The sequence below is a fragment of the Scyliorhinus torazame genome, chromosome 20 (genome assembly GCF_047496885.1).
Source record: "Scyliorhinus torazame isolate Kashiwa2021f chromosome 20, sScyTor2.1, whole genome shotgun sequence".
Taxonomy (NCBI): domain Eukaryota; kingdom Metazoa; phylum Chordata; class Chondrichthyes; order Carcharhiniformes; family Scyliorhinidae; genus Scyliorhinus; species Scyliorhinus torazame.
The window spans coordinates 21501057-21527631 of NC_092726.1; the positions used below are offsets into that span (position 1 = coordinate 21501057).

Consider the following 26575-nt stretch of genomic DNA (forward strand, 5'->3'; position numbering starts at 1 on the left):
TCATTCCCTCTCGGATTCCTGTTGTCCAGCCAACCTCCAGATCCATCTTGCCGCTGCCCCTTGCCCTCCTATGATTATTGCCCTCTAGTGGCCGGGCGTAGAACGTGTGCAATTTCTTGAGCAGTCATCATCTGCTTGGGAAGCTGAAGATTCATTCGGGTTTTAAAAACTCTTTGGGCAGGTGGCGGAGAGAGCTCTTGAGCTTCAATGATCATCGTGCCAAGCAGCTCCTTCCGAAGCTTGGCAGGCGAGGACAGCGCGGGGAGGGCGGCGAATCGCAACGGTCGTGGAAATAATGGCGGTAAAACACCAGCTGCTTGATAACCCGCAGCCTTTTCGGGGGGGGGGGGGGGACCGTCAAGCGGGTGGATCCGAACCCCTGGGCCTGAGCGGGTTCACATTCGGGGGACGAAGGCGGCGCAGTGCCCCCGGGCAGGGAAGCCCCCCCCTTCCCGATGGGTCCGCGCAGGCAACCCGTGCTCACCACTTCGAAGGGATTGATTCCGTTTCGGATGGAAAAGCTTTTTCACTTCCTGAATTCTTTTGTGGTCTGGCCCCGACGTCCACAGGGCGTGCAGCGAGGGCTCGGGTAATTGTCGCCTCGATGCCAGCTCCGCACTCTGCAGAGGGAAATGCACTTTAGGCCGACTGAAAGGATCAGTCGGCTTAATGGGGCCATGACGTGTAATTGAAGAGCGAGGTAGTGCTGTGCTGTAATGCTGGGCTCTCTGGCTGACTGGAGCATGTTTCCTCACAAGGTGCTGAGTCCTGCCCCTCTCTCTCTCTCTCTCTCTCTCTCTCTCTCTCATTGCAGACTGGATTCACTCCACTCCACATCGCAGCTCACTACGAGAACCTCAACATGGCTCACATGCTGGTGACCCGAGGAGCCAACGTCAACTTTACGCCCAAGGTAGGTGATTGTGCAGGATTTGTACCCTCCACGCCCCCCCCCGCCCCCCCCCCCCCCGCCGCCAGTCTCCGTGCCTCCCGAGAGCAGTTTGGGAATCAATAGCCGGCGGGGTCTTGGTCAATGGGGGAATGAGGGGGGGAAAGTGGGGGTGATGGGGCGATGGAGAGGGGCGAGGCTGATGGAGGGGTGGGGGCGCTCGAGCAGAGCAATGGGGCAAGGGGGTAAGTGAGGGGGGGGAAGTGGGGGTGATGGGGCGATGGAGAGCGGCGAGGCTGATGGAGGGGTGGGGGCGCTCGACCAGAGCAATGGGGCAAGGGGGTAAGTGAGGGGGGGGAAGTGGGGGTGAGGGGGCGATGGAGAGGGGCGAGGCTGATGGAGGGGTGGGGGCGCTCGAGCAGAGCAATGGGGCAAGGGGGTAAGTGAGGGGGGGGAAGTGGGGGTGATGGGGCGATGGAGAGCGGCGAGGCTGATGGAGGGGTGGGGGCGCTCGAGCAGAGCAATGGGGCAAGGGGGTAAGTGAGGGGGGGGAAGTGGGGGTGAGGGGGCGATGGAGAGGGGCGAGGCTGATGGAGGGGTGGGGGCGCTCGAGCAGAGCAATGGGGCGATGGTGGAGCAAGGGTGTAAATGGGGGAGTGGGGGGGGGGAAAGTGGGGGTGATGGGGCAATGGAGGGGTGAGGTGGATAATGGAGGGGTGGGGAAATGATGGGGAGGGGGGATTTGATTGGGGGGGGGTGCTCAGAATGGGCACTCGGGAAAGGAGGCAGAGTGGGAACCGAGGAGATTCTCTACTCTGAATTCCCATTCCGAATCTTATTCAAAATGATTAACTCTTTGAGGGGAGGCTCCAGGAATCCCTGTGAGGAACACCACCGTTTAGCCCCATGAACCCTTGAACACAGCTGGGCTCCGAGATAGGCCACAGGCCTAAAGGCCAGTTTCGCAGCTAGAAATCGAAGGCCTCACTTGCTGTCTCTCCAGCATTGTGAGTGGATTATTCCGAGTACTGAGCAGAAGCGTTCCCACCCTTTGGGGCAAATCCGATGTGGTTTCAACCAGTTTCCTGGCCAGAATTCTGAATGGGAGAGTTGGGTGCCGAGTTGGAGTCACGGGTGGAACAGCAGTGAAATGAGCAGGACTGAGTACCCGGGCTGGTGAAGCAGGGATCTGTGCTGGACCACCTATCGCAGTGGTCTTGGCCCTCATGCACTTTCAGTGCCGGCACGAGATGAGGTTCAATTGGACTTGGCCGATGAAAGCAAAATACTGGGATCTGAAATAAAAATCGGTGATTACCTCACTTTTATGACATCTTAATCACAGCTCTAGCAATCATGCTGTCTTTATGCATCTTAACCCAAGTTTTAACAACAAATAAAAATCATGACAATGTCTTACGTTCATCACAGTACGATTGAAGAAGTATTGAGTATTAAACAGAGAGAGAGAGAGAGAGAGAGAGAAAGAGGGAGAGATTTGAAACCGCAGTTCCTTGAGTGTATTTCTCTTGTTTTCAGAATGGAATCACGGCGTTGCACATCGCCTCGAGGAGAGGCAACACCAACATGGTCAGGTTCCTACTGGATCGGGAAGCTCAGATTGACGCACGGACAAAGGTGAGCGTACGAGACCACTGGCGCCTCCCGATGGTGGGAGGTCAAACCTGCTCTCTCAACTGCAGGCAAAGCTGCCTCTTCTGCCTGTTTTACCGGAATAATCATCAGATCTGTGACACTGAAACATGGAATTCACGTGAATGTGATTCCATGAGCCCATTCCCAATTTTTTTTGAAAAAAGATTAGCAGAAGACGTTTATCCCAACTTTGTAAAATTTCGGTTCTGCACGTTGAGAAATTAACTGAGATGTTACAAGTGTTATCCAGAGCGGAGGCAAAATAAACTCTGATTTCTTCCTTTCTGTCTGTGAACAGTAGGGGTTTTTTTTCAGGGGGATGTGTGTGTTTGCAAACTCCCCCGCTTCGGGCGTGTTCAATTTAAAGACTTTTGCAGGTTTAAAGAAAGGTGATTCTTGATTCACCCACTCCCCCTCCCCAAAGAGCTTAGCGCTAAGTTAGTCACACGCTACATACTCCAGAAATGTTCTGTTAGGACCTGGAGGAGGACCCAACCATTTGCAATTTGTAAAAGAGCAGCCAACTTTTATATGAAAACAAAATTAAAAATAGAATTCAGCACATTCGCAACAAATAAATAGCTTTACACTGGACAGTTACAAGAGTATTCAAGTGAACCTTAACTTCATAAATCTGCCTCTATATTCCAATTGAGCAAACCAATATATTCCAAATGCCACTCAGGAATCAAGTTAATAACTAGGTTTCTACTTGCTTTTCTCTGTGCAGACTCTTTGGAGAGAGAGAGTTTCAGGACCAAAGCTGAAACCCACCTGTTCAGATTAGAGTTCTAGAACCAACTGACTTTTCAGTCAGACCTGGCTCCTCGCATTAACTGCATCGTCTCCACCCAGAACATAAGGCATTCTTTTGTCTCTTCTTACAAGATGTTCCTTGACTTATTTAGCCAGGACCAAACACAATTCCCGTCATAAATTATCTGCATCCCAGGGATCCTTAAAACCTGGTTAATATTCCAACAGCTAGCCATATGTAAACAAGTGAATGGGTCTCATGACCTACTTGCAGAACACCTCACCTGCAAATCAATGATGTCCTCACTTTTATGGCACCTTAATCACAGCTCAAACAGTCATGCTGTCTTTATGCATCTTAACCCAAGTTTTATTAACGTTACGGCAAAAAATAAAAAAAGAATTCTGACATTCATCACAGTACAATTGAAGAAGTATTAAACCAGAAGAATAGTGGACAGTTTTTGCTGAGAAAAGAGACTTGCTGTCGACGATTGTCATCATCCAATGAACAGCATAGATTTGCAAGAATACCAATTCAAAAGGGAACAACAATTTGTGCAGAAAAAGAAGAGAATATTGATAGGTTGGCGAGTGGGCTTTGATTGGTGGAGGCATCGCCATGGAAAACGCACCAGAGGATAGTTAACTGCCGGGCCTTTCTTTTTAAACTCAAAAACAGGCAGGCTGACTCTGGTTGGTCAGGGCGGTGCCATGACTTGAGGAGGAAGGGGGGGGGAAGGCGGGGTGAGGTGAGAATAGCTTGAACTGATTGGTGTTCTCGGACCCTGGTTGTCATGGTGGTTGGAAATAGTCGAGTGTATGTTTTGAAAGCTCTGACCATTCCCAAGCGCAGTCGAAGAGAGTTTGATGTTATTCTTCGGAAGTCGCGACGAGCTCACTGGAGCTACACAAAATTTGACGGGTGGAGCTTAAACACTGCCACGGACCCTATCTCGCTGCTGCACATTCTGCATAATTGTGTCATTTGGGGTAGACAGTGGGGTGGTCGATAATGTCACAGGATTGGCCATCCAAAGGCCCAGGTTAATGCTCTGGGGGACGTGCCTTCAAATCCCACCACGCATGTGGTCGAATCTAAATTCCGTGAATAAACAAATTAAAAGCTCGTCTTGGGAATGATGGCCAGGAAATCATTCTCATTTTTCATTAAAACCCGTCTGATTCATGACTGCCCCTTTCGGGAAGGGAATCTGCTGTCCTTCCCCGTTCTTGGCTACATGTGACTCCAGACCCACAGCAATGGTCGAGCAGGTATTACGATCCTGGCCCAGATCCCAACAGTGACGAGGATACTGGACAGAAACCCTAATATTTAAATTTTCTAAGACTGTGGGGAAAGGATACCTCATTCCAGGGGTGATTGCACGAAAATAGGGATACGGTACATTGAAACAAACTTTATTGCGAACACAGTATTGAAATATCTTAACATCGCACAAGAAAATAACTTCCAATCACCACTTAACGAATGCTAATCAATACACTGACACATTGCCCCTGCACTGCTATCTTTACTTGCATTCAAACAACAGAACTATCTCCGCTCCCAATCCACTTGTAAATACAGTGAGCACTCACAAACACTTGTTGTACAGAGATGTTGAATACACCACTTTGAGAAAGAGCGATCTTTAGAGGTTGCTTCGAAGAAAGAGACCTGGGCCTGTCAGGACAATGCAGGCTCTCTCGCAGAAGTCTTCCAAATCCCATCTAACATCTCTGAACTGTTTGGAAAGAAGCTGCTCTGTCTGCAGACAGATCTTTAACCAAACTACATATTCTGTTCACATCCCCAGCTAAAACCAAACCGGAACACCGACTGCTTCAACCCCTGGCTCCTGCCTTGAACTGCATCATCTTACTAATTGAACGCAATGTCTCCAATTAACGACTCCACAGGGATCCCTCTTAATCAATTCAAAAATCCATCAGCCCAAGCTTCTACAGTGCTTTAATTGCACCTCTGGCTCCTCGCTATCTTGCAAACCAGGATTTTCAAAAACGTGACTGCGGTAGTCATACACACAACTTTTAACCCTAATTGCACTAAATACAATATATCTCAAATTCCCTCATTCACCACAAGCTACTCAGTCCATGGGAAATGGGAAATTAGGGATTGCCAACAAATGTGCCGAGTCTTTTAGAATGTGTGTTGGCTTCTTTTCATGAGATTGGGGCGCGCTCCCGAAACAATCAAGGTTGACATTCCTGATCACCCTATCAGACGTGGGTGGCCAGCAAATGAACAGACCCTTGGTTTGGAGTGAGTGAAAGCTCTTTCTGAGCCTGTTGACGAATCCTTTCTGATGATCTTGGCCATTGGATGTGTTCTTCATACAGGACGAACTGACCCCACTACACTGTGCCGCTAGGAATGGGCATGTCCGCATAGCGGAGATCCTGTTGGATCGCAATGCGCCAATCATGGCAAAAACCAAGGTAGGTGCAAGGTACGTGTGAGTGATGTCGAGGTAGCCCCAACCCACTCTCCTCATTCAATCACATCCTTCTACCACTTAAACCCAGGACTGGACCACACACAGACTGTGCTGCCCGCTCCAGGCCATGGCAAAGTCTCCAAATTTCACTTCCGGTTATCATTCCATACCCGGACTGAGAGCCCACACCTGTACCTGTACCCGGACTGAGAGCCCACACCTGTATCTGTACCCGGACTGAGAGCCCACACCTGTACCTATTCCCGGACTGAGAGCCCACACCTGTACCTGTACCCGGACTGAGAGTCCACACCTGTCCCGGTCCCTGGACTGAGAGTCCACACCTGTATCTGTACCCGGACTGAGAGCCCACACCTGTACCTATTCCCAGACTGAGAGCCCACACCTGTACCTGTACCCGGACTGAGAGTCCACACCTGTCCCGGTCCCCGGACTGAAAGCCCACACCTGTACCGGTCCCTGGACTGAGAGCCCACACCTGTACCTGCACCCGGACTGAGAGCCCACACCTGTACCTGTTCCCGGACTAAGAGTCCACACCTGTACCTGTTCCCGGACTGAGAGCCCACACCTGTACCTGTACCCGGACTGAGAGCCCACACCTGTACCTATTCCAGGACTGAGAGCCCACACCTGTACCTGTACTCGGACTGAGAGTCCACACCTGTATCTGTACCCGGACTGAGAGCCCACACCTGTACCTGTTCCCAGACTGAGAGCCCACACCTGTACCAGTACCCGTACTGAGAGTCCACACCTGTACCTGTACCCGGACTGAGAGCCCACACCTGTACCCGGACTGAGAGCCCACACCTGTACCTGTACCCGGACTGAGAGTCCACACCATTACCTGCATTCTGACTGAGAGTTCACACCTATACCTGTAACCGGACTGAGAGTCCACACCTGTACCTGTACCCAGACTGAGAGTCCACACCTGTACCTGTACCCGGACTGAGAGTCCACACCTGTACCTGTACCCGGACTGAGAGCCCACACCTGTACCTGTACCCGGACAGAGAGTCCACACCTCTACCTGCATTCTGACTGAGAGTTCACACCTGTACCTGTAACCACACTGAGAGTCCACACCTGTACCTGTCCCCGGACTGAGAGCCCACACCTGTACCTGTACCCGGACTGAGACCTACACCTGTACCTGTCCCCAGACTGAGAGCCCACACCTGTACCTGTACCCGGACTGAGAGCCCACACCTGTACCTGTACCCGGACTGAGAGCCCACACCTGTACCTGTACCCGGACTGAGAGCCCACACCTGTACCTGTATTCTGACTGAGAGCCCACACCTGTACCTGTACCTGGACTGAGAGTCCACACCTGTACCTGTCCCCGGACTGAGAGCCCACACCTGTACCTGTCCCCGGACTGAGAGCCCACACCTGAACCTGTATTCTGACTGAGAGCCCACACCTGTACCTGTACCCGGACTGAGAGCCCACACCTGTACCTGTCCCCGGACTGAGAGCCCACAGCTGTACCTGTACCCGGACTGAGAGCCCACACCTGTACCTGTATTCAGACTGAGAGCCCACACCTGTACCTGTACCTGGACTGTGAGTCCACACCTGTACCTGTCCCCGGACTGAGAGCCCACACCTGTACCTGTCCCTGGACTGAGAGCCCACACCTGTACCTGTACCCGGACTGAGAGCCCAAACCTGTACCTGTACCCGGACTGAGAGCCCACACCTGTACCAGTACCCGGACTGAGAGCCCACACCTGTACCTGTCCCCGGACTGAGAGCCCACAGCTGTACCTGTACCCGGACTGAGAGCCCACACCTGTACCTGTATTCAGACTGAGAGCCCACACCTGTACCTGTACCTGGACTGAGAGCCCACACCTGTACCTGTACCCGGACTGAGAGCCCAAACCTGTATCTGTACCCGGACTGAGAGTCCACACCTGTACCTGTCCCCGGACTGAGAGCACACACCTGTACCTGTCCCTGGACTGAGAGCCCACACCTGTACCTGTACCCGGACTGAGAGCCCAAACCTGTACCTGTACCCGGACTGAGAGTCCACACCTGTACCTGTACCCGGACTGAGAGTCCACACCTGTACCTGTACCCGGACTGAGAGCCCACAACTGTACCTGTATTCTGACTGAGAGTCCACACCTGTACCAGTCCCCGGACTGAGAGTCCACACCTGTACCTGTACCCGGACTGAGAGCCCACACCTGTACCTGTATTCTGACTGAGAGTCCACACCTGTACCTGTACCGGACTGAGAGTCCACACCTGTACCTGTACCCGGACTGAGAGTCCACACCTGTACCTGTACCCGGACTGAGAGTCCACACCTTGATCCTTGCAGAAGCTGGCTGGGAAGGAGCTGATCTTGTTTCTGTCTGAAATGACTCTATTCTCGCCTTTCTTCTTCCTCTTTGCTTTGCAGAATGGCCTGTCTCCTATCCACATGGCAGCGCAGGGCGACCACTTAGACTGTGTGCGGCTCCTGCTGCAGTACGAAGCTGAGATTGATGATGTAACGCTGGATAACCTCACCCCGCTGCATGTAGCCGCTCACTGTGGGCACCACAAGGTGGCTCGAGTGCTCCTGGACAAAGGGGCAAAGGCCAGTGCCAGGGCTTTGGTTAGTCTGCCCTCTCTCACGCTCTCTCTCTCTCTGTCGCGCTCTCTTTCACTTGCTCTCTTTCGCTCGCTCTCTCTCTCTCGCTCTCTCGCGCTTGCTCTCGCACTCTCTCTCGCTTGCTCTCTCTCACTCTCGCTCTCGCTCGCTCTCTCTCTCTCTCTCGCTTGTTCTCGCTCTCTCTCGCTCGCTCGCTCCCTCTCTCTCTTTTGCTCGCTCTCACTTTCCCTCTCGCTCTCTCTCTCTTTCGCTCGCTCTCGCTCTCTCGCTCTATCTCACTTGCTCTCGCTCCCTCTCTCTTTCGTTTGCTCTCACTTTCGCTCTCGCTCTCTCACTCTTTTGCTCTCTCTCTCTCTCTCTGTCGCGCTCTCTCTCTTTCACTCGCGCTCTTTCTCTTTCGTTCGCTCTCTCTCTCACGCTCTCTCGCTCTTTTGCTCTCTCTCGCTCTCTCTCTCTCTCTCTCTCACTCTTTTGCTCGCTCGCTCTCTCTCTCTCTGTCGCGCTCTCTCTTTCACTCGCGCTCTTTTTCGCTAGCTCTCTCGTTCTCTCGCTCTCTCTCGCTCTCTCTTGCTCTCTACCTCTAGCTCGCTCTATCTCTCGCTCGCTCTCGCTCTCTCGCTCTCTCTCGCTCTCTAGCTCTAGCTTGCTCTATCTCGCTCTCTGTCTCTCCCTCTCTCTCTCTCGCTCTCTCTTTCTCGCTCTCTGTCGCGCTCTCTCTCTTTCACTCGCGCTCTCTCTCTTTCACTCGCGCTCTTTCTCTTTCGCTCGCTCTCTCTCGCTCCCTCTCGCTCTCTCGCTCTCGGTCGCGCTCTCTCTCTGTCGCGCTCTCTCTCTTTCACTCGCGCTCTTTCTCTTTCGCTCGCTCTCTCTCTCTCGCTCTCTCTCGCTCTCTCTCGCTTTCTCGCTCTCTCTCGCTCTCTCGCTCTCTCTCGCTCTCTCTTGCGCTCTAGCTCGCTCTCTCGCTCTCTCTTGCTCTCTAGCTGTAGCTCGCTCTATCTCACTCTCTTGCTCTCCCTCGCGCTCTCTCACTCTTTTGCTCTCTCTCTCTCTCTGTCGCGCTCTCTCTTTCACTCGCGCTCTTTCTCTTTCGTTCTCTCTCTCTCGCGCTCTCTCTCTCGCTCTTTTGCTCGCTCTCTCTCTCACTCTTTTGCTCGCTCTCTCTCTCTCTCTGTCGCGCTCTCTCTCTTTCACTCGCGCTCCTTCTCTTTCGCTAGCTCTCTCATTCTCTCGCTCTCTCTCGCTCTCTACCTCTAGCTCGCTCCATCTCTCGCTCGCTCTCGCTCTCGCTCTCTCGCTCTCTCTCGCTCTCTCTTGCTCTCTAGCTCTAGCTTGCTCTATCTCGCTCTCTCTCTCTCGCTCTCTCTCTCTCGCTCTCTCTATCTTTGTCGCTCTCTGTCGCGCTCTCTCTCTTTCACTCGCGCTCTTTCTCTTTCGCTCGCTCTCGCGCTCTCTCTCTCGCTCTCCCTCGCTCTCTAGCTCTAGCTCGCTCTATCTCTCTCTCTCTCGCTCTCTCTCGCTCTCTCTCGCTCTCTCTCGCTCTCTCTTGCTCTCTAGCTCTATCTCGCTCTCTCGCTCTCTCGCTCTCTCCCTCTGTCGTGCTCTCTCTCACTCGCGCTCTTTCTCTTTCGCTCGCTCTCTCTCTCTCTCGCTCTCTCGCTCTCTCTCGCTCTCTCTCGCTCTCTCTTGCGCTCTAGCTCGCTCTCTCGCTCTCTCTTGCTCTCTAGCTGTAGCTCGCTCTATCTCGCTCTCTCGCTCTCTCTCGCGCTCTCTCACTCTTTTGCTCTCTCTCTCTCTCTGTCGCGCTCTCTCTCTTTCACTCGCACTCTTTCTCTTTCGTTCGCTCTCTCTCGCTCTCTCTCTCGCGCTCTCTCTCGCTCTTTTGCTCTCTCTCTCTCTCGCTTTCTCTCTCTCTCACTCTTTTGCTCGCTCGCTCTCTCTCTCTCTGTCGCGCTCTCTCTCTTTCACTCGCGCTCTTTCTCTTTCGCTAGCTCTCTCGTTCTCTCGCTCTCTCTCTCGCGCTCTCTCTCGCTCTTTTGCTCTCTCTCTCTCTCGCTTTCTCTCTCTCTCACTCTTTTGCTCGCTCGCTCTCTCTCTCTCTGTCGCGCTCTCTCTCTTTCACTCGCGCTCTTTCTCTTTCGCTAGCTCTCTCGTTCTCTCGCTCTCTCTTGCTCTCTACCTCTATCTTGCTCTATCTCTCGCTCGCTCTCGCTCTCTCTCGCTCTCTCTTGCTCTCTAGCTCTAGCTTGCTCTATCTCGCTCTCTCTCTCTCCCTCTCTCTCTCTCGCTCTCTCTATCTTTCTCGCTCTCTGTCGCGCTCTCTCTCTTTCACTCGCGCTCTCTCTCTTTCACTCGCGCTCTTTCTCTTTCGCTCGCTCTCTCTTGCTCCCTCTCGCTCTCTCGCTCTCTGTCGCACTCTCTCTCTGTCGCGCTCTCTCTCTGTCGCGCTCTCTCTCTGTCGCGCTCTTTCTCTTTCACTCGCGCTCTTTCTCTTCCGCTCGCTCTCTCTCTCTCGCTCTCTCTCGCTCTCTCTTGCTCTCTAGCTCTAGCTCGCTCTCTCGCTCTCTCTCGCTCTCTCTCTCACTCTTTTGCTCTCTCTCTCTCTCTCTCTGTCGCGCTCTCTCTCTTTCACTCGCGCTCTTTCTCTTTCGTTCGCTCTCTCTCTCTCGCTCTCTCTCTCGCGCTCTCTCTCTCTCGCTCTTTTGCTCGCTCTTTCTCTCTCTCTGTCGCGCTCTCTCTCTTTCACTCGCGCTCTTTCTCTTTCGTTCGCTCTCTCTCTCTCTCGCTCTCTCTCTCGCGCTCTCTCTCTCTCGCTCTTTTGCTCGCTCGCTCTCTCTCTCTCTCTGTCGCGCTCTCTCTCTTTCACTCGCGCTCTTTCTCTTTCGCTAGCTCTCTCGTTCTCTCGCTCTCTCTTGCTCTCTACCTCTATCTCGCTCTATCTCTCGCTCGCTCTCGCTCTCGCTCTCTAACTCTAGCTTGCTCTATCTCGCTCTCTCTCTCTCCCTCTCCCTCTCTCGCTCTCTCTATCTTTCTCGCTCTCTGTCGCGCTCTCTCTCTTTCACTCGCGCTCTCTCTCTTTCACTCGCGCTCTTTCTCTTTCGCTCTCTCTCTCTCGCTCCCTCTCGCTCTCTCGCTCTCGCTCTCTGTCGCGCTCTCTCTCTGTCGCGCTCTCTCTCTGTCGCGCTCTCTCTCTTTCACTCGCGCTCTTTCTCTTTCGCTCGCTCTCTCTCTCTCGCTCTCTCTCGCTCTCTCTTGCTCTCTCTTGCTCTCTAGCTCTAGCTCGCTCTATCTCGCTCTCGCTCGCTCTCTCTCTCTCTCGCTCTCTCTTGCTCTCTAGCTCTAGCTCGCTCTATCTCGCTCTCGCTCGCTCTCTCTCTCTCTCGCTCTCTCTCGCTCTCTCTTGCTCTCTCTTGCTCTCTAGCTCTAGCTCGCTCTATCTCGCTCTCGCTCGCTCTCTCTCTCTCTCGCTCTCTCTTGCTCTCTAGCTCTAGCTCGCTCTATCTCGCTCTCTCTCACTCTCTCGCTCAGTCTCGCTCTTTCGCTCTCTCGCTCTCTCTCGCTCTCACTCTCTGTCGCGCTCTCTCTCTGTCGCGCCCTCTCTTTCACTCGCGCTCTTTCTCTTTCGCTCGCTCTCTCTCGCTCTCTCTCTCTCTCTCTCTCGCTCTATCTTGCTCTCTCGCTCTCTCTCTCTCTTGCTCTCTCTTGCTCTCTAGCTCTAGCTCGCTCTATCTCGCTCTCTTGCTCTCTCACTCTCTCTCACTCTTTTGCTCGCTCTCTCTCTCTGTCGCGCTCTCTCTCTCTCACTCGCGCGCTCTCTCTTTTGCTCGCTCTCGCTCTCTCGCTCTCTCTCGCTCTCTCTTGCTCTCTAGCTCTATCTCGCTATATCTCGCTCTCTCTCTCTCTCGCTCTCTCTCTCTCTCTCTCTGTTGCGCTCTCTCTCTGTCGCGCTCTTTCTCTTTCACTCGCGCTCTTTCTCTTTCGCGCGCTCTCTCGCGCTCTCTCTCTCGCTCTCCCTCGCTCTCTAGCTCTAGCTCGCTCTATCTCTCTCTCTCTCGCTCTCTCTCGCTCTCTCTCTCTCGCTCTCCCTCGCTCTCTAGCTCTAGCTCGCTCTATCTCTCTCTCTCTCGCTCTCTCGCTCTCTCACGCTCTCACGCTCTCTCGATCTAGCTCGCTCTCTCACGCTCTCTCGATCTCGCTCGCTCTCTCGCTCTCTCTCGCTCTCTCTTGCTCTCTAGCTCGCTCTGTCTCGCTCTCTCGCTCTCTCTCTCGCTCTCTCTCTCTCGCGCTCTCTCTCTCGCTCGCTCTCTCGCTTGCTCTCTCGCCCTCTCTCTCGCCCTCTCACTCTCTCTCTCATGCTCTCTCTGTCTCACTCTCGCGCTCTCTCTCGCTCGCTCTCACTTTCACTCTTGCTCTCTCACTCTTTTGCTCTCTCTCTCTCTTTCTCTGTCGCGCTTTCTCTCTGTCGCGCTCTCTCTCTTTCACTCGCGCTCTTTCTCTTTCGCTCGCTCTCTCTCGCTCGTTCTCTCTCTCGCTCTCTCTTGCTCTCTAGCTCTAGCTCGCTCTATCTCGCTCTCTTGCTCTCTCTCTCTCTGTCTCGCTCTCTCTTCCTCTCTCGCTCAGTCTTGCACTCTCTCTCGCTCGTTCTCTCTCGCTCTCTCACACTCTCTCGATCTCGCTCGCTCTCTTTCGCTCGCACTCTCGCTTTTGCTCTCTCTCGCTTGCTCTCTCTCTCTTGCTCTCTCCCTCACTCTCTCGCTCTCTCGCTTTCGCTCTCTCTCTTTCACTCTCTCGCTCTTGCTCGCTCGCTCTCTCGCTCTCTCACTCTCTCATCCTCTCTCTGTCTCATTGTCACCCTCTCGCGCTCTCTCTCGCTTGCTCTCACTTTCACGCTCTCTCTCGCTCTCTCTCTCTCGCTCGCTCGCTCTCTCGCTTTCACTCTCTCGCTTGCTCTCGCTCGCTCGCTCCCTCTCTTTCGCTCACTCTCACTTTCGCTCTCTCTCTCTCTCTCTCTCGCTCTCTCACTCTCTCTCGCGCTCTCTTGCTCTCTCTCGCTCGCTCTCTCGCCCTCTCTCTCGCCCTCTCTCTCGCCCTCTCTCTCGCCTTCTCTCTCGCCTTCTCTCGCGCTCTCTCTCTCGCTCTCTCACTCTCTCTCTCATGCTCTCTCTGTCTCACTGTGTCGCTCTCGCGCTCTCTCTCGCTTTCGCTCTCTCTTGCCTGCTCTCGCGCTCTCTCTCTCGCTCTCTCTCTCTCATGCTCTCTCTGTCTCACTGTCTCTCTCTCTCACTCTCTCTCTCTCTCTCACTCGCTCTCTCACTCGCTCTCTCTCTCACTCTCTCATCCTCTCTCTGTCTCACTGTCTCGCTCTCGCGCTCTCTCTCGCTTGCTCTCTCTCTCGCTCTCTCTCTCGCTCGCTCGCTCTCTCGCTTTCGCTCTCTCTCGCTCGCTCCCTCTCTTTCGCTCACTCTCACTTTCGCTCTCTCTCTCTCTCTCTTGCTCTCTCACTCTCTCACTCTCTCTCGCGCTCTCTCGCTCTCTCTCTCGCTCGCTCGCTCTCTCGCTTTCGCTCTCTCTCGCTCTCTCTTGCTCGCTCCCTCTCTTTCGCTCACTCTCACTTTCGCTCTCTCTCTCTCTCTCTCGCTCTCTCACTCTCTCTCACGCTCTCTCGCACTCTCTCGTGCTCTCTCGCTCTCTCTCGCTCGCTCTCTCGCTTGCTCTCTCGCCCTCTCTCTCGCCCTCTCTCTCGCCCTCTCTCTCGCTCTCTCTCTCGCTCTCTCACTCTCTCTCTCTCATGCTCTCTCTGTCTCACTGTGTCGCTCTCGCGCTCTCTCTCGCTTGGTCTCGCTTTCGCTCTCTCTCGCCTCCTCTCGCGCTCTCTCTCTCTCATGCTCTCTCTGTCTCACTGTCTCTCTCTCTCACTCTCTCTCTCTCATGCTCTCTCACTCGCTCTCTCTCTCTCACTCTCTCTCTCTCATGCTCTCTCACTCGCTCTCTCTCTCTCTCACTCTCTCTCTCTCATGCTCTCTCTGTCTCACTGTGTCGCTCTCGCGCTCTCTCTCGCTTGGTCTCGCTTTCGCTCTCTCTCGCCTCCTCTCGCGCTCTCTCTCTCTCTCTCATGCTCTCTCTGTCTCACTGTCTCTCTCTCTCACTCTCTCTCTCTCATGCTCTCTCACTCGCTCTCTCTCTCTCACTCTCTCTCTCTCATGCTCTCTCACTCGCTCTCTCTCTCTCTCACTCTCTCTCTCTCATGCTCTCTCTGTCCCTCTGTCTCACTGTCTCTCTCGCTTTCTCTCTCATGCTCTCTCTCACACTCACTCTCTCTCTCACTCTCTCTCTCTCTCTCTCTCACTCTCTCTCTGTCTCTCTCTCTCTCTCTCTCGCTCTTTCACCCCTCCCCTCTCCTTCCACCCCAGCCGTTAGCAATACCCAAATGACCCCTCCTATCGGGGGGGGGGGGGGGGGGGGGGGGGGGGGGGGGAGTGCGGAGGGCTTATTTCAGACTGCCGTTCGCCTTTCAAGCTTTACTTCCGTGTTCCCCCTCTCTCCATTTATTTTGTCAGATATTTAAACCCTTGAAACGGCTAATTTCAGATCAGTTTTGTTGCCGTAAAAACCCTTGTTTTGTGGACAGTGAGCGTGTTGGGGGAACGAGTCCGAGACGCGAGTTGAATCCAGTCTTAAATTGCAGATTTATTGCCGATCTGCACAAGCTCTAACTCTGCAGGAATAGAAACCACACACAGCTACATAACTAGATTATACAATGTCAAACACTAACCGTACCGAGGAGAACGGCTGTGAAGGTGTACATCGAGGTTTAAACACTCCTCTTCATCAATAACTAAATCACCCAGAGAGAGGTGTGGTATTACCCGCACCGAGGCAGCTGGTCAGGTCCCTGTGGTGTGAGGGTTACCCTCTTGGTTGCAATCTCTGGGGGGGGTCTTCTCATCATGAACGTTGGCCTGCAGTCATCGCTCTGCCCCAGTTAATGCACAAGTCCTTCATTCCCATTTCTTCCTCCAGACAGGATCTTGTTTTGCAATTATCTCTTTGTTGGTTAGTTGTGGGTACGATCTTGCCTTGCGATCATCTCTTCCTTCGTTGGTCCCCTTCCCGGCCTGACCTTGCCACCCTGCTCAGCTTGTGCATTCCAGTGGAGCAGGCCCAGGCTGCTCTAGAAGCCGCAGCAACAGCGTGACCATTTTCCCATCATGCTCTGAAATCGGGCCTCAGACACGGGGAACGGCGACAGTTTCCAGCACTGTCCGCTGCGTGCCTAACCTGGCGTACTGCCTGAACCAGTGGTCAATCAGTAATTAGGACCCGTCTCTGGTGTGTTGTCCGTTGTTGCCCTGACTCCCCCCCCCCCCCCGGGGGTCAGCCAGCGATGGGCCCTTCCACCTCATTTCGATGATCAGTCAGAGTTTGCTTGTTCAAGTTGACATGTCCCTTCACTCTGTTTCCTAGAACGGGTTCACTCCGTTACATATTGCCTGCAAGAAGAACCACATCAGGGTGATGGATCTCCTGTTGAAACACGGAGCCTCGCTGGAGGCCGTCACTGAGGTAAGAGGCCGATGGTTGATTCGTGCGGATCAAATGCTGGTGACACTTGGGCCATTTTCCGGTGTTGCTCTTGCGAGTGATGGAAACTCGGACGTTTGGCCTCCAGGGATTCGCGATTTGGATCAGAGAATCCTGGGAATGCACACAGCCCTGACATGTGAGACTCCGGAAAATGGTTCCCAACGTGGATCGTTGTTGATGGAGAACAAGAGGCAATCTTCTTTTTCTTTAATAGGGAATTACGCACCCTCCCTCCACCCTGTCTCTGTCTATCACAGTCAGTTCGCGCACACACAATCTCTCGCACACAAACTCTCGCACACAATCTCTCACACACAATCTCTCGCACACAATCTCTCACACACAATCAACAATCTCTCGCACACAATCTCTCACACACAATCAACAATCTCTCACACACAATCTCCCACACACAATCTCTCGCACACAATCAACAATCTCTCGCACACAATCTCTCACACACAATCAACAATCTCTCACACACAATCTCCCACACACAATCTCTCGCACACAATCTCTCTCACACACAACCAACAATCTTTCACACACAATCTCTCACACACAATCAACAATCTCTCACACACAATCTCTCGCACGCAATCTCTCACACACAATCAACAATCTCTCACACACAATCTCTCACACACAATCAACAATCTCTCACACACAATCTCCCACACACAATCTCTCGCACACAATCTCCCACACACAATCTCTCGCACACAATCTCTCGCACACAATCTCTCGCATACAATCTCTCACACACAATCTCTCGCACACAATCTCTCGCACACAATCAACAATCTCTCACACACAATCTCTCACACACAACCTCTCGCACACAACCTCTCGCTCACAATCTCGCACACAATCACAATCTCTCACACACAATCTCTCGCACACAACCTCTCGCACACAACCTCTCGCACACAATCTCTCACACACAATCTCTCGCACACAATCTCTCGCACACAATCTCTCACACACAATCTCTCACACACAATCTCTCACACACAACCTCTCGCACACAACCTCTCGCACACAACCTCTCGCACACAATCTCTCACACACAATCAACAATCTCTCACACACAATCTCTCACACACAATCAACAATCTCTCACACACAATCTCTCGCACACAATCAACAATCTCTCGCACACAATCTCTCACACACAATCAACAATCTCTCACACACAATCTCTCACACACAATCACAATCTCTCACACACAATCAACAATCTCTCACACACAATCTCCCACACACAATCTCTCGCACACAATCAACAATCTCTCACACACAATCAACAATCTCTCACACACAATCAACAATCTCTCACACACAATCTCTCACACACAATCTCTCGCACACAATCAACAATCTCTCGCACACAATCTCTCACACACAATCAACAATCTCTCACACACAATCTCCCACACACAATCTCTCGCACACAATCTCTCACACACAATCAACAATCACTCGCACACAATCTCTCGCACACAATCAACAATCTCTCACACACAATCTCTCGCACACAATCTCTCGCACACAATCTCTCGCACACAATCTCTCGCACACAATCTCTCGCATACAATCAACACGCTCTCGCACACAATCTCTCGCACACAATCTCTCGCGCACAATCAACAATCTCTCGCACACAATCTCTCGCACACAATCTCTCGCACACAATCTCTCGCATACAATCTCTCACACACAATCTCTCGCACACAATCTCTCGCACACAATCAACAATCTCTCACACACAATCTCTCACACACAACCTCTCGCACACAACCTCTCGCTCACAATCTCGCACACAATCACAATCTCTCACACACAATCTCTCGCACACAACCTCTCGCACACAACCTCTCGCACACAATCTCTCACACACAATCTCTCGCACACAATCTCTCGCACACAATCTCTCACACACAATCTCTCACACACAATCTCTCACACACAACCTCTCGCACACAACCTCTCGCACACAACCTCTCGCACACAATCTCTCACCACACACAATCTCACACACAATCAACAATCACTCACACAACCTCTCGCACACAACCTCTCGCACACAACCTCTCGCACACAACCTCTCGCACACAATCTCTCACACACAATCAACAATCACTCACACACAATCTCTCGCACACAATCAACAATCTCTCACACACAATCTCTCACACAATCTCTCACACACAATCTCTCGCACACAATCTCTCGCACACAATCTCTCGCACACAACCTCTCGCACACAACCTCTCGCACACAACCTCTCGCACACAACCTCTCGCACACAATCTCTCACACACAATCTCTCGCACACAATCTCTCGCACACAATCTCTCGCACACAACCTCTCGCACACAACCTCTCGCACACAACCTCTCGCACACAATCTCTCACACACAATCTCTCGCTCACAATCTCTCACACACAATCAACAATCTCTCACACACAATCTCTCACACACAATCTCTCGCTCACAATCTCTCACACACAATCTCTCGCTCACAATCTCGCACACAATCTCTCGCTCACAATCTCGCACACAATCTCTCACACACAATCTCTCACACACAATCAGTCTCTCACACACAATCTCTCGCACACAACCTCTCACACACAACCTCTCGCACACAATCCCTCACACACAATCTCTCGCTCACAATCTCTCACACACAATCTCTCGCTCACAATCTCGCACACAATCTCTCGCTCACAATCTCGCACACAATCTCTCACACACAGTCTCTCACACACAGTCTCTCACACACACAATCTCTCTCACACAATCTCTCACACACAATCTCTCGCTCACAATCTCTCACACACAATCTCTCGCTCACAATCTCTCACACAATCTCTCGCTCACAATCTTGCTCACAATCTCGCACACAATCTCTCACACACAATCTCTCGCACACAACCAACAATCTCTCACACACAATCTCTCGCACACACAATCTCTCGCACACAACCTCTCGCACACAACCTCTCGCACACAATCAACAATCACACACAATCTCTCGCGCACACAACGTCTCGCACACAACCTCTTGCACACAATCAACAATCTCTCGCACACAATCTCTCGCACACAATCTCTCGAGCACAATCAACAATCTCTCGCACACAATCTCTCGCGCACAATCAACAATCTCTCACACACAATCTCTCGTACAAAACCTCTCGCACACAATCAACAATCTCTCACACACAATCTCTCGCGCACACAACCTCTCGCACACAACCTCTTGCACACAATCAACAATCTCTCGCACACAATCTCTCGCACACAATCTCTCGCGCACAATCACAATCTCTCGCACACAATCTGTCGCACACAATCTGTCGCACACAATCTCTCGCGCACAATCAACAATCTCTCGCACACAATCTCTCGCACACAATCTCTCGCACACAATCTCTCGCACACAATCTCTCACACACAATCAACAATCTCTCGCACACAATCTCTCGCACACAATCTCTCACACACAATCAACAATCTCTTGCACACAATCTCTCGCATACAATCTCTCGCACACAATCTCTCGCACACAATCTCTCGCACACAATCTCTCACACACAACCTCTTGCACACAATCAACAATCTCTCGCACACAATCTCTCGCGCACAATCTCTCACACACAATCAACAATCTCTTGCACACAATCTCTCGCATACAATCTCTCGCATACAATCTCTCGCACACAATCTCTCGCACACAATCTCTCGCACACAATCTCTCGCACACAATCTCTCGCACACAATCTCTCGCGCACAATCAACAATCTCTCACACACAATCTCTCGCACACAATCTCTCGCACACAATCTCTCGCACACAATCTCTCACACAATCTCTCGCGCACAATCTCTCGCGCACAATCAACAATCTCTCGCACACAATCTCTCTCACACACAATCTCTCGTACACAATCTCTCACACACAATCTCTCGCACACAATCTCTCGCGCACAATCAACAATCTCTCACACACAATCTCTCGCACACAATCTCTCACACACAATCAACAATCTCTTGCACACAATCTCTCGCACACAATCTCTCACACACAATCTCTCACACACAATCTCTCGCGCACAATCAACAATCTCTCACACACAATCTCTCGCACACAATCAACAATCTCTCACACACAATCTCTCGCACACAATCTCTCGCACACAATCTCTCACACACAATCAACAATCTCTCACACACAATCTCTCACACACAATCTCTCGCACACAACCTCTCGCACACAACCAACAATCTCTCACACACAATCTCTCGCACACACAATCTCTCGCACACAACCTCTCGCACACAATCAACAATCTCTCACACACAATCTCTCGCGCACACAACCTCTCGCACACAACCTCTTGCACACAATCAACAATCTCTCGCACACAATCTCTCGCACACAATCTCTCGCGCACAATCAACAATCTCTCGCACACAATCTCTCGCACACAATCTCTCGCGCACAATCTCTCACACAAAATCACTCGCGCACAATCTCTCGCACACAACCTCTCGCACACAACCTCTTGCACACAATCAACAATCTCTCACACACAATCTCTCGCACACAATCTCTCGCACACAATCTCTCACACACAATCTCTCGCACACAATCTCTCGCACACAATCTCTCGCACACAACCTCTCGCACACAACCTCTCGCACACAACCTCTTGCACACAATCAACAATCTCTTGCACACAATCTCTCGCATACAATCTCTCGCACACAATCTCTCGCACACAATCTCTCACACACAATCTCTCACACACAATCTCTCGCGCACAATCAACAATCTCTCACACACAATCTCTCGCACACAATCAACAATCTCTCACACACAATCTCTCGCACACAATCTCTCGCACACAATCTCTCACACACAATCAACAATCTCTCACACACAATCTCTCACACACAATCTCTCGCACACAACCTCTCGCACACAACCAACAATTTCTCACACACAATCTCTCGCACACACAATCTCTCGCACACAACCTCTCGCAGACAATCAACAATCTCTCACACACAATCTCTCGCGCACACAACCTCTCACACACAACCTCTCGCACACAACCTCTTGCACACAATCAACAATCTCTCGCACACAATCTCTCGCACACAATCTCTCGCGCACAATCAACAATCTCTCGCACACAATCTCTCGCACACAATCTCTCGCGCACAATCTCTCACACAAAATCTCTCGCGCACAATCTCTCGCACACAACCTTCGCACACAACCTCTTGCACACAATCAACAATCTCTCACACACAATCTCTCGCACACAATCTCTCGCACACAATCTCTCGCACACAATCTCTCGCACTCAATCTCTCGCACACAACCTCTCACACACAACCTCTCGCACACAACCTCTTGCACACAATCAACAATCTCTTGCACACAATCTCTCGCATACAATCTCTCGCACACAATCTCTCGCACACAATCTCTCGCACACAATCTCTCGCACACAATCTCACACACAATCTCTCGCTCACAATCTCTCACACACAATCAACAATCTCTTGCACACAATCTCTCGCATACAATCTCTCGCACACAATCTCTCGCACACAATCTCTCGCATACAATCTCTCGCACACAATCTCTCGCTCACAATCTCTCGCACACAATCTCTCGCACACAATCTCTCGCGCACAATCTCTCACACAAAATCACTCGCGCACAATCTCTCGCACACAACCTCTCGCACACAACCTCTTGCACACAATCAACAATCTCTCACACACAATCTCTCGCACACAATCTCTCGCACACAATCTCTCACACACAATCTCTCGCACACAATCTCTCGCACACAATCTCTCGCACACAACCTCTCGCACACAACCTCTCGCACACAACCTCTTGCACACAATCAACAATCTCTTGCACACAATCTCTCGCATACAATCTCTCGCACACAATCTCTCGCACACAATCTCTCGCACACAATCTCTCACACACAATCTCTCACACACAATCTCTCGCGCACAATCAACAATCTCTCACACACAATCTCTCGCACACAATCAACAATCTCTCACACACAATCTCTCGCACACAATCTCTCGCACACAATCTCTCACACACAATCAACAATCTCTCACACACAATCTCTCACACACAATCTCTCGCACACAACCTCTCGCACACAACCAACAATTTCTCACACACAATCTCTCGCACACACAATCTCTCGCACACAACCTCTCGCAGACAATCAACAATCTCTCACACACAATCTCTCGCGCACACAACCTCTCACACACAACCTCTCGCACACAACCTCTTGCACACAATCAACAATCTCTCGCACACAATCTCTCGCACACAATCTCTCGCGCACAATCAACAATCTCTCGCACACAATCTCTCGCACACAATCTCTCGCGCACAATCTCTCACACAAAATCTCTCGCGCACAATCTCTCGCACACAACCTTCGCACACAACCTCTTGCACACAATCAACAATCTCTCACACACAATCTCTCGCACACAATCTCTCGCACACAATCTCTCGCACACAATCTCTCGCACTCAATCTCTCGCACACAACCTCTCACACACAACCTCTCGCACACAACCTCTTGCACACAATCAACAATCTCTTGCACACAATCTCTCGCATACAATCTCTCGCACACAATCTCTCGCACACAATCTCTCGCACACAATCTGTCGCACACAATCTCACACACAATCTCTCGCTCACAATCTCTCACACACAATCAACAATCTCTTGCACACAATCTCTCGCATACAATCTCTCGCACACAATCTCTCGCACACAATCTCTCGCACACAATCTCTGGCAACCAATCTCTCGCACACAATCTCTCGCGCACAATCAACAATCTCTCTCACACAATCTCTCGCACACAATCAACAATCTCTCACACACAATCTCTCGCACACAATCTCTCGCACTCAATCTCTCGCACACAACCTCTCACACACAACCTCTCGCACACAACCTCTTGCACACAATCAACAATCTCTTGCACACAATCTCTCGCATACAATCTCTCGCACACAATCTCTCGCACACAATCTCTCGCACACAATCTCACACACAATCTCTCGCTCACAATCTCTCACACACAATCAACAATCTCTCACACACAATCTCTCGCACTCAATCTCTCACACACAATCAACAATCTCTTGCACACAACCTCTCGCACACAACCTCTCGCACACAACCAACAATCTCTCACACACAATCTCTCGCGCACACAACCTCTTGCACACAATCAACAATCTCTCACACGGGGGACTTCCGGGTGCGGCTTTGCAGAGCTAGGTCGCATGTTCGGTAGCTCCCGCTTGGAACGGACTTTTGGGCTCGTCACAGGGCCCCTATGGCATTTGTTTGACATTTCCCGGTGTGGGAAGAAGGCTGCAGCATTCCCCCGACAGTGTCCCCCAGGAATCGTATGTCTCTTGGTTACCAGACCCGGCAGAAACAGTAAAAGATTTGGCTGCAACTGCAGGATAAACAGGGCCTCTTCCAGCATGCAGGCGGGGGAAGGGCAAGCTTAAAGCTGCAGGCTGACCTGAGGGCCTTTATCAAAGGTGAATTCTAGCAGCAGAAGGAACAACTGTGAAAAGACCTCATCAAGGCCACTGAAGGGACTTCCGGTTGCGGTGAGGATGAGCTAGCCGCACGCTTCGGCGGCTCCAGCTCCGACGGACCTTCGGGCTCTTTTAAGAGCCCCAACGGGGAATTTTTCGACGACGCAACCCGGTGTGGGGTGTGTGAGAAGGGAGTCCCCCCCCAAACGAAGGAGGAAAAAACCGGCGGCGGCGGCTGCAGCGCGAGGAATTGTCGACCAAAGGGTCAGAAAGGGAGAAGTACAAGATGGCGGCGGAGAATGCGCAGGCGACATGGGGGCCTGAGCAGGATGAAATTGTGAGACGGTGCGTGGAGCTGCTGAAGAGGGAGGTGCTGACCCCGTTGCTACAGGCAATTGAGGGACTCAAGGAGACATTAAAGACCCAGGAGACTGAGCTCCGCGTGGTGGAGCAGAAGGTGACAGATATTGAGGACGAGATCCTGGGCCTGGCGGTTAAGACACAGACGCACGAGGCACTTCATAAAAAGTGTACTGAAAGAATCGAAGCCCTAGAAAATGGAGCGCGAAGGAAGAACCTTCGGATACTGGGTCTCCCTGACGGTGTGGAAGGAGTGGACTGTGGAGCGTACGCAAGTACGATGCTGAGCTCACTGATGCGTGCTGAGGCCCCTACGGGCCCCTTGGAGGTGGAGTGGGCAAATCGGATTCCGGCGAGAAGACCAAAAGCGGGAGAACCACCCAGGGCGATAATCGTGCGATTTTACCGCCTTAAGGATAGAGAAGAGGTCCTGAGATGGGCTAAAAAGGTGCGGAGTAGCAGATGGGAGAATGCAGTGGTACGGGTGTACCAGGATTGGAGTGCGGAGGTGGCGAGAAGGAGGGCGAGCTTCAACCGAGCCAAAGAGGTGTTGCATAAAAGGAAGGTGAAGTTCGGGATGCTGCAGCCGGCAAGACTGTGGGTCACGTATCAGGAGAGACACCATTATTTCGAGACGGCGGAGGAAGCATGGACCTTCATCAAAGAAGAGAAATTGGATCGGAACTGAGGGACTGATGCTGCAGGAAATGTTATTGTTAATGTTATGGTTGAAGTTAATTGAGAAGTAAATTGGGAAGGGGGGAGACATTGGGGAAATGTGGGCGCCGGTGAGGGGGGAAAGACGGGACATAGTTGGAGAATGGGGAAGGGGAGGGGGAGGGGAAAGGGAGCTGCGCCATAAGAGGCGGGACAGGTAAAGGGATGTTCCCGCGCCAGAAAGAATAAGGCGGGAAGACAGGCGCAAGGCGGATGGGAGTTCCCCACACGGGGGGGTCGAGGAGTGAGCAGGAGTAGCCGGGGTCAGTTGAAGTCAACTGACTTACGGAAGTAATATGGGGGGAGCAATCACGCTAGAAAGAGATCTAGCAGGGGGGGGAGGGGGGGGGGGGACAACTGGGTTGCTGTTGCGGAAATCCAAAAGGAAATGGCTAAAGAGTGGGTGGGCGGGGATGGTGTGCGACGCTGGGGGAGCGAGCGGGAGCGCGGAGGCGGGATATGGGACTGGCCTAGAGAAGGTAATGGCTAGTCGACACGGGAGGGGGGGCAGGTAGCCCCCTCGTGAGGCTGATCACGTGGAACGTGAGAGGCCTGAACGGACCGATAAAAAGGGCCCGAGTGCTCGCGCATTTGAAAGGACTAAGGGCAGACGTGGTTATGCTCCAAGAGACGCACCTAAAGGTGGCGGACCAAGTTAGGTTAAGGAAAGGATGGGTGGGACAGGTGTTCCACTCAGGACTGGACGCAAAGAACAGAGGGGTGGCCATTTTGGTGGGGAAACGGGTAGCATTTGAAGCAAAGAACATCGTAGCAGATAGCGGAGGTAGATATGTAATGGTGAGTGGCAGGCTGGAGGGAATGGAGGTCGTGTTGGTTAATGTGTATGCCCCAAACTGGGACGATGCGGGATTTATGAGACGGATGCTGGGGCGTATACCGGACCTGGAGGTAGGAAACTTGATTTTAGGAGGGGACTTCAATACGGTGCTGGACCCGGGGCTAGATAGATCCAGCTCAAGGACCGGAAGAAGGCCGGCAGCGGCCAAGGTACTTAAGGGGTTTATGGACCAAATGGGGGGAGTGGATCCATGGCGATTTCTTAGACCTAGGGCTAGGGAGTTCTCCTTCTTCTCCCATGTCCATAAAGTGTACTCCCGGATAGATTTTTTTGTTTTGGGAAGGTCGTTGATCTCTAGGGTGGAAGAAGCTGAGTACTCAGCCATAGCGGTTTCGGATCATGCCCCACATTGGGTGGACCTGGAATTAGGAGAGGAAAGGGAGCAGAGAACACTCTGGCGATTAGATGTGGGACTGATGGCGGATGAGGGAGTGTGTGCAAGAGTGCGGGGGTGTATTGAGAGATACCTGGAGGTCAATGACGACGGCGAGGTCCCTGTGGGAGTGGTATGGGAAGCACTAAAAGTGGTGGTCAGAGGAGAGCTGATCTCCATTGGGGCCCACAAAAGGAAAACAGAGGCCAAGGAAAGGGAAAGATTACTGGGGGAGATTTTAAGGGTGGACAGGGAATTTGCAGAGACCCCGGAGGAGGAATTGTACAGGGAGAGGAGACGACTCCAGACGGAATTTGACCTTCTGACCACCAGAAAGGCGGAGGTACTGTGGAGGAAGGCACAGGGGAGGAGGTATGAATATGGGGAAAAGGCTAGTCGCCTGTTGGCTCATCAATTGCGAAAGAGGGCAGCAGCGAGGGAGATAGGAGGAATTAGAGACGAAAGGGGAGACACGGTGCGAAGGGCAGGAAAGATAAATGAGGTGTTCAAGACCTTCTATGAGGAACTGTATAGGTCTCAACCCCCAGAGGGAGAGGAGGGGATGCGGCAGTTCCTGGACCAATTGAGGTTCCCGAACGTGGAGGAGCGGGGGGTGGTAGGCCTGGGGGCACCGATT

At 52.1% G+C, this 26575-nt stretch overlaps 1 protein-coding gene across 1 annotated transcript in view; it reads left to right on the plus strand.

The window, feature by feature from the left end:
• LOC140396945 (ankyrin-1-like) overlaps positions 1-26575 on the plus strand; it is a 660380-nt gene that overhangs the window by 409345 nt on the left and 224460 nt on the right. The window contains exons 7-11 of the mRNA XM_072485893.1: positions 815-913; positions 2429-2527; positions 5669-5767; positions 8213-8410; positions 15872-15970. Of these exons, the coding sequence (XP_072341994.1) occupies positions 815-913; positions 2429-2527; positions 5669-5767; positions 8213-8410; positions 15872-15970 (594 nt within the window). The remainder of the gene's footprint in view (positions 1-814; positions 914-2428; positions 2528-5668; positions 5768-8212; positions 8411-15871; positions 15971-26575) is intronic.